We start from the raw sequence: 16,407 nt of genomic DNA on the forward strand, positions 1-16,407 counted from the left end.
TTTATGCATGCATGGGGGACCTAAGGTCAGTTTAGGTCTTTTTGAGCTTATCTATCCTACCATGCAGGTAAAACATTAATTATTACAGACCCTTAAACTTAAATTATTTCAGACCCAAATGAGAAATGAATTGAAATACAACATAATATAGTCTTCAGGGTCTTCAAACTCTACTTCATGTGCCATCAATTTGATTTTTTAATTATATACCTGCATATAAACTAGATAGCTATCAAATACTCGAGTATTTGTCATTATTAAAATCAGGTCTGACCTATGAGGTCAACAAATTTCATAAATTTTGTTTATTTTTTAGTGAATAATTAATTCCGTACTCCCAAAATTTTGTTAAAAATTTCTTGTATTGATATTTATAACAAATTAACTTTGCAGCATATAGAATTACCAAAATTACAATATCAAAACTACATTACATCATACTAAAAATTAAATTTTACATAACACATAACAAATGAAATGAACTAGGAAAAACCCTAACTTGTAATTTTTGAGTGTTTCCAAACGAAGCCTTCAATCAGCAAATTGAAGGAGCTACGTAGTAATTTATAAGGCACACTAACAATTTGATCAATTAAACTAATAAAATCTTCAATAAAAAATATGAATTTCAATTTGAAAATAAATAAGCAAACGGTATATATTTTAACTTATCCCATCTCCTCCATTTATGTAGGTACTCCTCAACATTCACGACGACCGTTCGGCAAGCAACGGTCACTTGACACATGTTCGACTTCTGCAATTTGCCCTCTGCCCTCAGCAATGGTCACCTACAACCCTCTCTGTCTCTCTATTTGCGTGGCCTCTGTTCTCTATTCGCGCACAAAAGTGAAGGAGAAATGGCTGTTGAAGCGTCGAAGCAAATCTCGCTGCTTGATTTAGCGAGATTTGTCACGCGTCAGCTCACAGATTATTTTAGAAGTAAATCTCGTTGTTTCGTCCAATGACATTTGTAGGAATACAATGCCACGTGTCACTATCGAAACCCTATTCTTGACAAATCTTGCTGCTTTTTCCCAAATAGGATATTATTTAATATATTATTTTAAAATAATGATAAATGAGAAAAAATCCTAAGGGAAATGCCCATCGACCTAGTGGGCTCAATGAGCATGTGGGCCACACTTTCCTCCAAACCTTTCCACTCCCCCACTGCCCCCACGATCACACTTTACTCATCGTTAGGCATCCACTCATCACAGAATCTCGGACCAGCGCAGGGAGAGTCAGACACCCGCCGTTCGAAAGCTCTCCTCCGCTCCGACGTCGTCTCGAGATCGCAGCTCCGGACCGCCCCCGCCCTCCCTTACTCCGCCCCAGAGCCTCCTTCAATGGCGACGGAGACTCAGAACCTTAACGCCATTGAAGCAAACCCTAGGAAAACCCTAGACGCACCTGAACCCAACAGCGCCGACCCCTCTCTTGCCGGTCGCGTCCACCAGCCACCTCAGGCCGCCGCCGCTGCCCCTCGTGTTTCATCTTCACTGAAACCTTCGTCGGCTGAAACTGCCGGTATCGGCTGGTCTCCGAAGGATGGAGAGGAATCGAAGAGTGGGGATTCTGCGAGCGCCGAAGCTCCGGTGAGTTCGCCCGCAGCGGGTAATTCTAGCGCTCCTGTGTCCGATATGCAGAAAAAGATTCGTAGAGCAGAGAGGTTTGGGATGACTGTGCAGCTGTCAGAAGAAGAAAAGCGTTCCTCTCGAGCCGAAAGGTATTAGATGCGTTCTTCCCTAGTTTACAACTTGATTTCAGTTGATGTTATTCATTTTAGGGTTTTGTGTGGATTTGTCGGGGTTGGGATTTTATGCTGATTTAAAATGCTTGTAAAATTTTTTCTCTGTATTCTTACTCTAGACCATGCTCAAATTGTGTCTATAACTGCACTCTTTTTACTTTTGAGTTGCGGCACCAGTGGCTGAGAACGTGCTATGTGTGTGAGCAGCGGGGATGCTTTGAAGTAGTCACCGTGATGTCTCCTTTGCGGAGTCTGAATTAATACTTTGCTTCGTTAAATATCAATCCTTGAGAAAGAGCTCAAAACAAAATCTGAATGGTGCTTTGGCTTAAAGCTCATTATCTTATTGCTTTCCTCTTCTCTTGTGTGTGTTAGTGCATGCAACAGAATTACTGCTTCTTGAATATCTGAAGTCAGGATGGCCTGTGACAAACATGAATTGGCTTAAATTTCATTATTGATTTGTGTGTGCGTCATGCATCAGGCATAACGCTTGAACGGGTGAACTCAGGCGTTGTATTTTTACAGGCCTGTGACAAACGTGACATTAATGTTTAAGTTAGTTGCATTATATTGCAGTTCTGCGAATATTGTGCTAGATTAGAGCTTTCACATTCTAACTGGAGCTTTGGGCAATGAAATTATGTTGTTACCTTTGCTTCATCTAAGATATTGAGATCATATATGTTGATTTCCAAACTGAGAAAATGTTTTTCCTTCCTGAGAAGTCTATATACTTGTAGAAGCATCCCCATTTTGTTTTTGGTTTGTTTTGTTTTGGTTTTTTTTTTTTTTGGTGTGCTAGTTAACAGGTGGTTGTGTCAGACAAGGGCTGCAACAGTACATGCATAAAAATTTCAGCTAGATATATTCTTTAAACATCAATAGAAGCATATCCTCCACGATTAGGGAGAATACAGGGGATATATAGGTTCAATCACTTGTGTTGGACTATTTGTCCAAAGCAAAGAGGTACTAAAATAATAGGCTGGTTTAACACTTTATGGTAGCTAGTGCACAATAGTGTGTCAGGCTTTCTATAACTAGTAATTTTCAGGTTTTTAATAATAAATTCAAGATTTTCTTGAATTAGATCATTTTTAGTTCAAAGTAATATCTCTTGCAGATCATCTTCTTTTCCCCTTGTAGTCATGTACATGATTTGTTCCTCTGTGAGAATCATCTCTAGGTACTTATATCAATGGTTATTATGTATTAAAGATTTTCATGAATTAGATTATTTTTAGTTCAGAGTATATCTATTGCAGATGTTTTTTTCCCCATGAATGTGACTTGTTTGGTTGTTCCTTTGTGAGAATCAACTCCATGTACTTATATTAGTGTTTATTATGTGTTAGGTTTTCATGAAGTAGAAAACACTAGATTAAAGTGTAAAACTCGTAATATATTTAATATATTGTTATTTATGGAGGTTAAAAAGATCATTTTTTTTTAAATCCATGCAAACATGTCTTTTGAACAGATTAACCATGGGTCCATGTCAAATTCCATTTTCACAGGCTCTACTACGCTGTAGAGGCTGTTTATAATCCAATTTCTGTGTGTAATCTATCTTCATATTTTGAGCTTCCGCCCTGCCTCCACTTCTCCTTCTTAAAAGAAAAAGCTTGATCTAACGTGTTTGGTAACCAACTTTTCTAACTTTTAAAAGCCAACTTTCAGTTTTGTTTTTTTGGGGGAGGGGGGGGGGGGGGACTTTTAAAAGTTACAGATTTGAAGCAGGCTTTTAAAGGTTACAGATTGGAAGCATTTAAAATGAGATGTCCATTTTGGTCATTTTAAGTGCTTTTAGATACCTTAAAACTTTTTTGCCAACCACTTAGAGCTAACTTTTCTTTAAACAGTCCCTTTTCCATAGGGGGTCAAACAATTTTAAAACAATATCAGTAAGTTCCTTTATATCAGTCCCTTTCTAAAAGGTTGTTTTAAAAAGCCACCCACCGGGGGAAGGGGGGGGGGGGGAGGATTCAAACTAAGTCTAAGGAGACCTGTTTTTTGGATTTCTGTCATGATTGGCTGTTTTATTGATGAGATATTGTGATGTTATTCCTTGTTTAATCATTTTTTTGATTTTTTTTTGGAACTTTATATATCCCTATCCCCAATTTTTTTTTAACTGCAAACGAGCCTGAATAATGCATGATACATTCTTTTGAGTTCTCTTCCATGACTAGATGAATTTGTAGCTAGGATGGAATGTGAAATGGTGAAACTAATACATATAAACTGGGTCTTTGCTTTATTTTGTGAGGGTTTGAATAAGTATGGCCCTGGGCATTCTGAATACTGACAACTGTTTTTTTTCTTCCTGGATCTCAAGAAGGATTTCTGAGTATGCCTCACTAAATTTTTGTGCTTTTTCTTGGCAATATCATAAATTCGCTGATCAATGAAATTTTAGTTTGTTATGACTTTTAAGTGTGTATGATTTGACTTAATTTCCTGTTTTGGTTGCAGATTTGGCACTGGTTCCACCGTGCATGGATCAGACGGGTTGAAGAAATCAGAGGAGCAGAAGAGAAAGGCTAGAGCAGAGAGGTTTCTTTCTTTGCCATGTTATATCCATTGATGAAATAATTTCATGAGTTGAATTTGCTAAAATTTCTTATTTCATGAGTTGAATTTGCTAAAATTTATGGGTAATTCTTTTCATTTTGAAAATTATTATTAATTCTTATATTATTTCTCAGGTTTGGGCTTCCTGTACAGTCTACGCCTGCTGATGAGGAGGCAAAGAAGAAAGCTCGGCTTGCCAGATTTGCTCCAGCTTCAAAGACAGATTCTATGGAAGAAGATAAACGGAAAGCGAGGGCAATCAGGTCAGCAACCTGTGCCCCTCCCCCTTATTAACATGTAATATTTTATGTTGCATTAAGTCCCTTAACTGAATTTTAATGTGGTACATTTTCTTGCTCTTTTATTCCAGATTTTCAGACCCCCCATCTAGTTCCCTTTCAGAAGTGAATGGCAAGGGAAATATTGAAGCGGTAGGCCCCTTTTTACTGGATAACCTAGCAAAACCATTGAAGTATGAACTGAAATTCGTTGATGCTACCATTTGTAGTACTGAATTTTCTGCTGATTCAAATCAGGAGACTGCTATTGTGGGCAAGGCCAGTGGAGGAGTTTGAACACCAACAGCTTTTCATAACAGTATGTTTGTTTCTAGATGCATTTTGCATTAGTAATTGACATAGCAACCATAATAGTGTCATTTGTGCCTTCTGCATTTAAATATCTTAAATCATTTTTGTGTGTGTGTGTGTGTTTTAAGCAGTGGTCAATTATCTTTGTCTTGTTTTTGGCAGGTCTAGCATACTAACATTTGTGATCCCCCTCCAGTGGCTTCCAACATGTCCCAATGCAGCAGGCTTCTGTTTTTAGATACCTTCCTCTGTGGCACTAACAAGATTTTTGGCAGCATGATGAATGTATTCTCTTATTTTAGATTCGGTTATAATATTTAATTTACCTGGTGAGGCCTAGGGTAATCAACAACAACCTCTCTCGTGTTAATTTAACTGAAAACCTACTAGGAGTATCAGAAATTATGAAATTACAGTTGAGGAAAATGTGTTGTGTTTTTAGGGTCATTACCGTAGGAGGAATTACTTCTCGTTTATGAACTTACCGCCAATTTATTCTTCTAATTGGCTGTTGGGCAGATTTTTAATGCAATCTCATACAATTATCTAGTGTGAAACAGCAGTAGAAAGGTGAATATGCAAGTTTGACATCATCTGATCCAAGACTTGTTTTTGTCCAAAATTTACTGTATTGGTTTGTTTAAAATGAGTCTGCAAATCTGGAGTTGATTGACTGGTGGGTGGGCCTGTAAGAATGGACATCATTAAGGTGGGCTGGACTCTTTGTTTGGCCTTTCCATTGGTATAATTCATTTCAGGCTTGCAGTATACTTATTAAAGGTGCTGCACCGTTGTTAATGGATGGATTACCATTAGCCTTAGAAGTTAGGAACCTACCTATTGAGCAGTTTTGTCTTGTTCTGATTTTTGATATTATTTGGGAGATTTTAGGAGGGTTGGTCATGAGATTTCTTAGGCTTGCATATTTCAAGTGCAAGTTTTTGATCAGGAAACATATTTGGTATCATCTGCATGTCATTCTGAATTTAGTGGAGTTTGTAATTTAAAGCTGGGCTCATTAAATTTTGTTCTAAATATGGCTTTCCAACATGTTTTGCTGTGGTCAGTCGTGGATCAGATGGTGTTAACTTCATGCATGTTAAATTTAGCTTTCTTCTCTGAATGCCAAATTACTTGTGAAATGTTTTGTTGGTTGAAAAATACTGATGAGTTTTCCTCGCTACTGTTTCACCCTTAGTCATGCCGAACATCTCAGAGTAGATCATTGGGAGTTAATGTTGTTAGTTTCTAAGAAGTTAATGGATAAGTAATTACGAAGATCAATGGTTGGTAAGGTTCCTCCGAAACTTTGTTTTTTCCCAGCGTGTAATTTGAGAAAGAATTTCTGGCTTTTAAGTAGGTAATTTGAGGTGGATTAATGCTTTGTAGGTGGTGGTTAGTTACTTGAAGCCTCACCAGGTGAATTGCTGAAGTATTGTAGGATATTGGAAATGGATGATATTCTTTGATACATGGACATGTTTAGTTTTCTTGAAAAAGATTTTTATTTGGTGTATTTTTCCTATTATGATTGAAATTGAAACCACACATCCCCCCTGCTAAGTGCTTTGCTTTTTCACTTGGACTTATGGGGGGTTAAAGAGACTGTTTACTTGACTGCAAGGGGGTCGTTAGTAAGTCCTTAGTGCCCCCAACCGTTCCCTCTCCCCAAACACCAAAGAACGAAAGAAAACCATCATATTTTCGAACAGGTGCCATGTATGGAGAAACAATACATTTGGATGCTAGGTTCCTCATGTTAGCGTTCTTGAACTTTTAACAGTACCGGTGCACTTATAATTATGTCATGAGAAATGCCAGACTTGTTTAGGTTATGTTCTTCCTCACAGATACACTCAAACCTTGCTGAATTTTTGCATGTCACTCTTGATTTGGTTTATGATTGCTGATATTTGCAAGCTAAAACTGAGCTGATATAACTTTGTATCTCACCATTCATGCTATGGATTAGCTCTTTATGTTTTTGTTGCGGAGTTTAGGTTCTTTGAGCTGGGTAGCGTAAAAGATTGGATAGGCATCTTTAGGTGTAGTAATTTTGACTCTCCGGTCTTGAGCCTGAAATCTGAATTTATAAAAATTTCATTTTGTCCTGATTTTAATTTTATTACTTTTTATCTGAAGATGCTTAGGAACTATCGAAGGTAAGTGAGTATAGAAAATTGTTCATATTCAAATCTAAAACTTGAAATCTATATTAACATGATCTAAAAGTTTCAAGTGTTATGACTATGGGTTGACTTGGCATTTGGGCGATTGAAGCTGTAGGAGTCAAAAGGGGTAGATGGGCAGTTGGGTAAACCTAGGGTAGTGTATGTGTATCTATGAAACGTTTTGTGTGATGGTAGCCTAATTGGTGTAGGTTGATCTTTTGTGTCTCTAAGGTTTGGGGTTCAAGCCAAACGAAAGTTGAGACCCTTTGTGAGAGTAGTGCGCGGCTTTGGAACATGTGGAGGGGTTTTGGATTACTAGAGCTTTAGTGGGGTTGTGATGATCTGAGTAGTTATGGTTCAATTTGGACATTTCAGGGGGCGTGGGGAAGCACCTGGGGTAACAGCTAGGGGGGTTTTGATATATTGGTCGCCTTGCCCCTCCTTTTTAGCCCAAAAAAAAAAAAAAAGATGAAAGTCATCTTTGGGTTTGGTTTGAAATTTTGAGAATATAAGGGACAGAAAATGAAAATGTAAAGGAATTTACATTGTGGAAAAAGAAGAGAGAGAAAAGAAATTGTAAATCAATAAATAATTTTTTAAATTTTTATGCATCATTAATAATTTATTTTTTGATTAATTTTAGTTATATTTATTTTTTATTTTTATTGTATTTGATATCGAGAGAAAATATAATAAAATTTTTTTTCCCTTGTTTTCATGTTATTGTAAAAAAGTTTTCTCATTTTCGTGTCTCTCTTCTTTTTTGAAACTTATCCTTAATACAAACAATCAATCTTGAGTTCGAACGTAATAACCATATCATTGAGTCAATGTTAACCCCTATGTCAATCTTAGTGCACATAGTTCTTAAGTTATTAGGATTTGGGAAGAGCATGATGTATGTTATCTTACCTTCATACTTGGAATTAGACGTTTGGAAAGGGCATCATGTATGTGTCTTACCTTCAAATTTAATACTATTGGTCATGCGGCCATGTGGGTAGGATAAGGTTGGATCAAGTTGGTGGGGCTTATTTTGCTTCACCCATCCTAGTTTGCCGTGTGAGCTTGTGATGTTACGAGCATGTGACACTCAATATTAAAAAAATAAAAATAAAAATTTGGATTGGAAGTGTCCTTTTGATTGAAATACTATTGAAAACAATAAAACAAATTGTTCTTTTTTATTTTTTGGATTCATATAGTTTTCAAGTAATATTATGGAATTCGTAAATTAGAAATTGTACATCTCTCTCTCTCCCAAAAATTATAAAATAGGAAAGAAATCGATGTAAGAATGAAATAAAGTGTTGATTAGCGCAAGCAATTAAAAAAAATGCTTTTAATATGTGTTATGGAGTCTAAAATTTGAACTTTACATATAAATTTCTTTGAATTTGAATCAAATGTAATACAAAATTGTATTATGTTTTTTCTAAATTCATAAAAAGTTCAAAATTCATGTTACTAAACACAATGGAACGATTTATTTAGGACCCATAGAGCTAAATATGGTATATTAATTTTATTGTTAGAAACTTCATTTCCCTTGGTGTCACGAGTCAAGTTTGTTCAAGGCCTTGCGCTTGCTCATAACAACTTATCTTGTAAATGTTGAGTGGGAAATTGTCATATAAACTGGTAGGGTTTCTCTGGGCCAAGTAATGCTTGAAAGAAAGACAGGGATGTGACTCTTTGGTCATATTGATGTCTCCTTATATAGCAGTAAGAATTGCAATGAAATCTACTTAGGAGAGGCTGAATGTCTATTTTTTTTGGGTAGAATTAACTAGCTATGGTGAATGCATTTAGCTTACTTGTCTCACTTGCTAAACACATGTTGCCTTCTTGTTGATAATATGAATTACATTTATTCATTTTTTAATGCTCGACTCTTATTAGACAAAGTGCAGCGTAATTTAATTGTGATAATTACAAGTTTAGAAGCATTATTTTATAAAAAACAAAAAACTAGTGAAGTCTATATTTCTGTGTGGCATGGTCCTTTAACTAATGAGTCACACAATCCTACAATCATAAGGCAACATATCATGGAGCAATTAATCATCTTTTAACATTAGTTGCCATGGGCTCAAAACTTCACATAGTGTGAAGGGTTGTACGACACTAATTGAAGTATACAAGTTTAACTAGTTCGTCAAAAGTGAATTGTAAACTCACCACATGAACATTTTCACAACCTAATTTATATTCAATGAATTTTCTTGTGATTTGAGTGTGTTATTATTGTTATTGTTATTATTATTACCATCCTCAAAAAATGAAAAATACAAAAAAATAAAATAATTTTGATGCTTTAATTTTCATCATTAGATGATGATGATGATGATGATTATTATTATTATTAGCCTTTTATGAGAAGAATAAAAAAAAACATTTACCGCGTAAAGAAGTCCTAGAAATTTTCTAGGTTGCTCTATAGGGTTTCTTTATAGATGTTTTCATTGTTTATGGTTTTCAAAATTTTTTAAAAAACTACAAAAATAAGAAATATAAAAAAGCAGTCTTTGTCGATAGTCATTTTTTGATCAAACAATTCATAGTCCAATTGAACAATTTGATATTGAAGTTCAAATAAAGAGAAAAATTTTTATATACGTAAAGGCTTAAGAAATGTAGTCTTAACATCAACTTCACTAGAAGCATGTATATGAGAAAAGTATCTTTTGAAAGTACTTTTCCATCTAGAAAGTCTAATGCTTTAGTTTTGATGCATTTAGATGTGTGTGGTCATACACAAACCAGAACATTTGGTTGTGCATTTTACTTTCTTACTTTTATTGACAATCATTCCAAGAAATTATGGGTGTAAACCTTAAAGACCAAAGATCAAGTGTTGGATGCGTTTAAGCAATTTCAAGCTAGTATTAAAATAAAAGATGCAAAGAACTTAAATGTAGTTGATAAAGTAATGGTTGTGAATATTTAAGGCCATTTGATGTGTACTACATAGCTTAGGGCATTTGGCATTATAAAGCTCCTAAAAAAATTCCGTAGTTGAATGTTTTGGAAGAAAGGATGAATAGGATTTTCAAAGAGAAAGTGATATGCATGTTATCCCATGCTAAGTTGATATGACCCTTTTTGGGGGTGAGGCATTGAGAACAACAATTTATTTGATAAAATCTCTCAACATGCATTCCTTTATAGTGTGACATACCAGAAATAGTTTGGGTTGGGAAAGATGTTTCATGTAGATATTTGAAAGTGTTTGGTTGCAAAGATTTTATACATATTCTTAAGGAAAAGTGGTTAAAGTTGTTGAGAATTTCACTTATGAGTTTGTCCCGCATTGAAAAATCAGAGTGGATGATAAGTGCTTATATACATGGTTGGACCCAAGATCCAATAGGCTTTAACTTTTTGGCCAAGTTGGTATTCACCCATGTGTATCAAGCTTACCTATGGGCTCCTCTGATCCTAACAAGTGGTATCAGTACCAACGGATCATAACTCTGGGTGAACGCATCGTAAAAAGTCGAGAAATGAAGTTAATTCTCTTGACGTGCTAACAGTTGGAAGACCAAGTGTGTGGCTGAGGCCTATAAAGATCATCTAAGCCGTGGATGGATCCGAATAGGGTCAAGATGTGAGAGGTAGGATTGGTTCAGAGGCATGTGGAATGCAATTCGACGCACGTAAGGCGCCAGTGGTAAGACCCACTTAAGCAACTGTTGGAGAATTGGGCTTACTCGCAAAAAGGAGACGATTTCCGTTCAAAAGAGAGCAGTTGGAATTCACAAGTGAGGGGGAGATTGTTGAGAATTCCACTTGCGAGCTTTTCCCACATTGGAAAATTAGAGTGGATGATGGGTGCTTATATGCATGGTTGGATCCAAAATCCAATAGGCTTAAGCTTTTGGATCAAGTTAGTGTTCATCCATGTGTATCAAGTCCACCCATGGATTCCTCCGGTTCTAACAAAAGTTTGATGCAAAAGTAAAGCCATGTGTATCTTTCTGGGATATGGAGAAGACAATTTTGATTGTTGAAAATAGACTATTGAGGACATAGAAAAATTTGTAGGAAAAGGCAAGGATTTACAATGATGGCTTGGTTGATTTTTATCCATGTCCTAAGTTTATATTAGATTGGGGATGATGCACATGATGATAAGGATGATCAGGGTGATTCAAGTGGTGTAGATCCACCTATAGCTAGTGATAATTAATCCTAATGAATAACCAATTATAGAATACATTGTGCCACCATTTTCATTAATATACTATTGAGGAGACCATGGAAAGACGACCAAATCCTCAAGCAGGCATTCTTCGCATTGCTCATTGATGATCGAGGGAGACCACAGTACTATTACAAAAGCACAAAGAAGAGTGATTGATAGCTATGTGGAAGAGTTGAAATATTTACATAAAACTTTAAATTTGGGTTGGTAAACTTGCGTAAGCGCATGGGAAGCTTTGAAATAAATGAATATATGGATTGACAAGAGAAAATACTTCACCACATAGGTGCAATACAAGGTTTGTTGTAAAAGGCTTCATCAAGAAACAAGGAATTGATTCTGATAATAATTTTTTTCCCAAATTGTAAAGAAGATGTTAGGAATAGATTCTGATAATATTTTTTTCTCCAATTATGAAGATGTTATCTATTATAGTGGTATTTGGTTTAGTAGGTAGTATGGATTTGAAGATGGATCAAGTGGATGTGAAAACCACTTTTTTCCATGGTGACTTGGAAGAATAAATCTTCATAGAGCAATTATAGGATTTTCAAGTAAAAAGTAATGAAAAATCTAGTTCAAGGTCAAAGAATAGTTTGTATGGCTCGAAACAAGCACCGGGCCAATAAATGAGTCATAGAGCAGCATGGTCCTAGAAAAAGTACTTCTAACCATTGTGTTTTTATTAAAATATTTTCTAATTATGATTTTGTTATTTTATTACTTTATGTTGATTATATGCTAATCATTGACCATGATATGATATGTATAAGATTGATAGATTGAAGAAGGAAAGACTTGGGACCAAAAATGAAAATCCTTGGCATGACAATCACCTATGACAAGAAAGTCAAGAAATTGTGGTCATCACATGAAAAAGTACATTAAGGAAATGTATGAAAGATTCAATAAAGACATGGCTATCCTCTTCCTAATCACATCAAGATGAGTTCCAAACAACATTGATAAATGCAACGATTTGCATGAGGTCAAATGTAACTTATGTTGTTACTTATATTAGTAGATTTCTCTCCAATGGTAGATAGCACCAAAATGCTATTAAATAGATTCTCAAATATAGGTACCCCCTTGATATGTGTTTTCTTAAGAATGAAAAATTTGCACTGATTAGTTTCATAGATATAAACATGATTGGAGATGTTGATACTAGAAGTCTACACTAAGGTATTTGATTGCTTGCACGGGAGGAGCTATGGCCTAGCAATCAAATTTAAAAAAAAAAATACATAGATGTTGCTCACTCTACAACTAAAGTAGTGTTAATTGTAGCTACCATAACTTGAAAGAGAGTGTTGTGGATGAAAATATTTATACAAATACTCAAGCTCTTTTAGAAGATACGTGTTGTATTATGATAGTCAAAGTTCTACTCATTTTAGTAAAAACCATACTTTTCATTCTCAATTAAAACATATTGATGTGAAAAATACCCTCTAGAGATTCATTGGATTTTGATTTACTAAAAATTGAAAAAAGTTATATAAATGATGATGGTTTAGACAATCACAAAATACCTCTCAAGGTATAAACATAATACTTATTGTAAGATTGCCACTATGGTGAACTCCTCTACATGTAAGGAGGGAGAGGTTTCTTTGGTCTCCCTTATATTGGAGGGTGGACCACATATGTGAAAGTTCTACTTGGATATTTTGGTCAATGCCCAAATATAATCTATGCCCAAATGGAAGCGAAGATTTTTTATTTTTTTTAAAGAGCCAGTAGCCTCACACATAGTGGTCCCGTCCCAAGTTTATTAAAAACTCCTCACATATGATAGAGGAATACCGTAATTCCAACCTTGAGATTTGGGGATTACAAAATCAAACCTCAAGAATCTAAAACTGACTTAACCAACTTATTTAAAACCAATAAACGAATGATCAATAACTAGACAAATAAATAAGAACTATACAACTATAAGTGGAAAACAAACAAAACACCTGAAGATCTCGAGAAATAAACCATCCATTGCAACCTTCACAACTACCAGCACAAAGATATTTATTCTTGGTATTAGTCCACTTAGTTGATATGTGATGGAGTGCATTTATTATTTAGTAGTTGCTTGCTTTAGAAGATGAATGATAATTTAGGGTTAAATTGTGTATTTAGGACGACCACAAAAATAAAGTGAGAAGAAAATTTCCTAATTTTTTTAGATAACAAAAACTTCATTAATACAAGAAAAAAAAAAAAAAATTACAGGAGAAAGAGCGAAAGTCCATATGAAAGCTCCAATCTTAAAAGGAGTACCACACTATTTTCTTGAGATCAAAGGACTTAGAATAATAGGTTTGGTCAGATGAACAAACACTTCCAAGAGAATGAACCCAAAAAGTCCCCAATCCAAAACCGAACATATGAAGAAAACATAAAAAAGGACTGTCAAAAAATTAAATTATATAATCATGTAATTAATACCATAAATTCAATTATTTTAACCAAGCAACAAATAACCCTCAAGGATGACACATTAATTTGGAGATGATAATGCTCCAGGCTATAAATTTCACCCATTATCCAAAAATTGACTTTGCATACTTTAAAATAGCATGGGTAAATAGATTGACCCATATTCAAACGAGTAGGATCATAAATATTGTATATAAACAAATCATTAATGACCTAACCCATTTTAGCAAGACTTACCTTAACTCATATCCATCCATTTAACATGTCTATTGATTACGAACATGCTTTAACACCATTTAGGGCGGTTCTATATACTTTCTCCTTGTAATTGTGTGAAATTCTACTCATAAAATATGCTTATAAAGCCCACACTAACTCAAACTCGATGGTGCTATGACCGAATACAAAATTTAGCAACCTACCAAAATGAGTTGCAAAGAGAATAAAGACTAACCTCCCCATTCATAAACATGCTCATCAGGCAAATCATGTTCATATAAAAAGTCAGGCGGTGTCAACATCCCATGCAAAACACAATGTTGGGGAAATAAGTGATTTAGCTTAAACATTACAATCCAACATGGGTGGAGCTAAGCAAGATTTGGAACACGATTAGTCAGGAGCCTATAGAAGGTTATATGCTGATTATGAAATTAATTCTAATGCAATGCACCATTTTAGTTATTCATCATGATGCCTTGTTGCTCCAACCATGGATTCTTTTAGCATCTTGTGGAATAACACCATTCGATTATGCATACATATAGAGCAAGACAAAAGAAAAAATAAACGAGAACATAATAAATGATTTAGTCATGCGACTGTGTCAATAGAGCCTTTGCTTTACTTATTTACAAATTTTAAGTAGACAATCCTTTAAATATGAATCACAACTACTCAACACAATATTTGTTATTTATTATGAAAAATCACACAATGCAAACATAAGCTGGGTCGAGGCTACCCAAAATTGATAGATATATGAAAAAGAAGCTCTACATCCAAAGGTGGGATGTGGAGAGATTCAGTTATACAATTATTCCCCCCAGGGACGGTGGGGGGGCATTTGAAAGCAAAACAAGCCAAGCAATAATAGCAAAATTTGGGGTGAGCCATAAATTTAGGTCCTCGCTGGATTAAATTCGTATTTAAGCATATACCGGTGACAGGGTTTGTTGTGCTAGCTGTCCTGCAGGTAGCAGGTAAATTCATAGTCAAATACTTCCCATTGTAAATCAAATAAAAAAAGAAGAAAAAAAAAAAACATGGAAGAAAACAGGAATGCTAACTTTCAAGAGGAAATTGTCAACGGTTTGGTTCAATGCAAAGAAATAGTCGACGATTTTGTCCTGTTACATCGACCGTTTGCTCTTGGTATTAAACCGTTGATGGTATGTTTGAAAGCCATCGACGATTTGCCTCGGTTACTCAGCATTGGTTTTCAAATTTTGAATTGGGACATTGGATAAGTTTGGTTTTGGAGGGAAAGCCTTTAAGAAAGTTATATATATATATGTTGTATGATGTAACTTATTATCTTTGGACATAAGATAGTAAAGTTTCATTGTTGATTGCTCTCGTGGATGCAGGCATTGCCGAACCACGAAATTCTTCGTGTCATTATTTTATTGCTTTCATTAAAATCTATGTGATTGTGATTCTGTATATTTCACTGTTGATTGCTGCGTTGTAGGATCATTTGTTTCCACTACTCATTAAATTTTCACAACAAATTGGTATCGGAGCATTGTTGTAATGGCTTCTGAAATTTCTTCTGCAAACTTTGATGTTATTAAATTCGATGGAATGAGAAACTTCGGACTATGGCAGAGAAGGGTTAAATATCTGTTAGTGTAGTAAGGTATGGTGAAGGATTTATACGGAAGTCAATCGGAAGGCATGGATGAAACAAGTTGGAAGGAATTGGAAGCGAAAGCTGTGGCTACTATCATACTTTGTCTGGCCGATGACATACTGTATCACGTCGTGGATGAGGAATCTCCTGCGACTGTTTGGTAGAAACTTGAAAGCTGGTATACGTCTAAATCTCTAATGAACAAATTGTATCTTAAGTAGAAGTTGTATTGGTTTAAGATGGAGGAAGGTTCATATTTGAACCAACAAATCAATGCATTCAATTAGATTGTAAGTGATTTGATGCGGGTTGATGTGAAGTTTGATGAACAAGACAAGGCGTTGATGCTATTGAATTTCCTATCTGCGTCTCACACGTATGAAAATCTAGTTATGACTCTAACATGGGGCAAAGAGACCTTGAATTTAGAAGAGGCAACAAGCGCACTGCTGGATTTTCATCAAAGAAAGAAGGGTAGCGATGAAATTTTACATGGTGAAGGGCTTATGGTAAAGGGTAACCAGTAACGTGGGGCAAATAAATTTTAGAGCGGATCGAGTTATAAAAAGTCTTGATCGCAGTCCAAGAAAAAGAAGGATATTCGGTGTTTTAGGTGCGAGAAAAAGTGGCACATAAAACCAGAGTATCTGGAAAGGAAGATAGGGAATGCTGAAAATCAAGAGAGTTCTTCAAAATTGGCGAATATGGTTGAAGAAGGAAATTCGGAGAGCAATGATGGTGATATGCTTTCTGTTTCATTTGGGTTAGATTGCCTTACGGACTCTTGGATCCTAGATTCGACGTGTTTTTATCAT

General features: G+C 35.3%; 1 protein-coding gene across 1 annotated transcript; it reads left to right on the forward strand.

Moving 5' to 3' along the window:
* The first annotated feature begins 1,115 nt into the window (after positions 1-1,115).
* On the forward strand, positions 1,116-6,439 carry LOC131167990 (protein MODIFIER OF SNC1 11). The gene is made up of 6 exons (XM_058127112.1): positions 1,116-1,732; positions 4,235-4,315; positions 4,468-4,596; positions 4,704-4,764; positions 4,870-4,930; positions 5,086-6,439. Exons 1-5 carry the CDS (start codon positions 1,128-1,130, stop codon positions 4,906-4,908), a joined length of 915 nt encoding a protein of 304 aa, XP_057983095.1. The 5' UTR covers positions 1,116-1,127; the 3' UTR covers positions 4,909-4,930; positions 5,086-6,439.
* Positions 6,440-16,407: the final 9,968 nt, after the last annotated feature.

The sequence above is a fragment of the Malania oleifera genome, chromosome 11, assembly GCF_029873635.1.
Source record: "Malania oleifera isolate guangnan ecotype guangnan chromosome 11, ASM2987363v1, whole genome shotgun sequence".
Lineage (NCBI taxonomy): Eukaryota > Viridiplantae > Streptophyta > Magnoliopsida > Santalales > Ximeniaceae > Malania > Malania oleifera.

Coding starts and splice junctions, on each gene's coding strand:
- LOC131167990 (XM_058127112.1), top strand. CDS start 1,128: ATGAGCATGTGGGCCACACTTTCCTCCAAACCTTTCCACTCCCCCACT. Junction 4,316..4,467: donor AGAAAGGCTAGAGCAGAGAG/GTTTCTTTCTTT, acceptor ATTATTTCTCAG/GTTTGGGCTTCCTGTACAGT. Junction 4,765..4,869: donor GCAAGGGAAATATTGAAGCG/GTAGGCCCCTTT, acceptor GATTCAAATCAG/GAGACTGCTATTGTGGGCAA.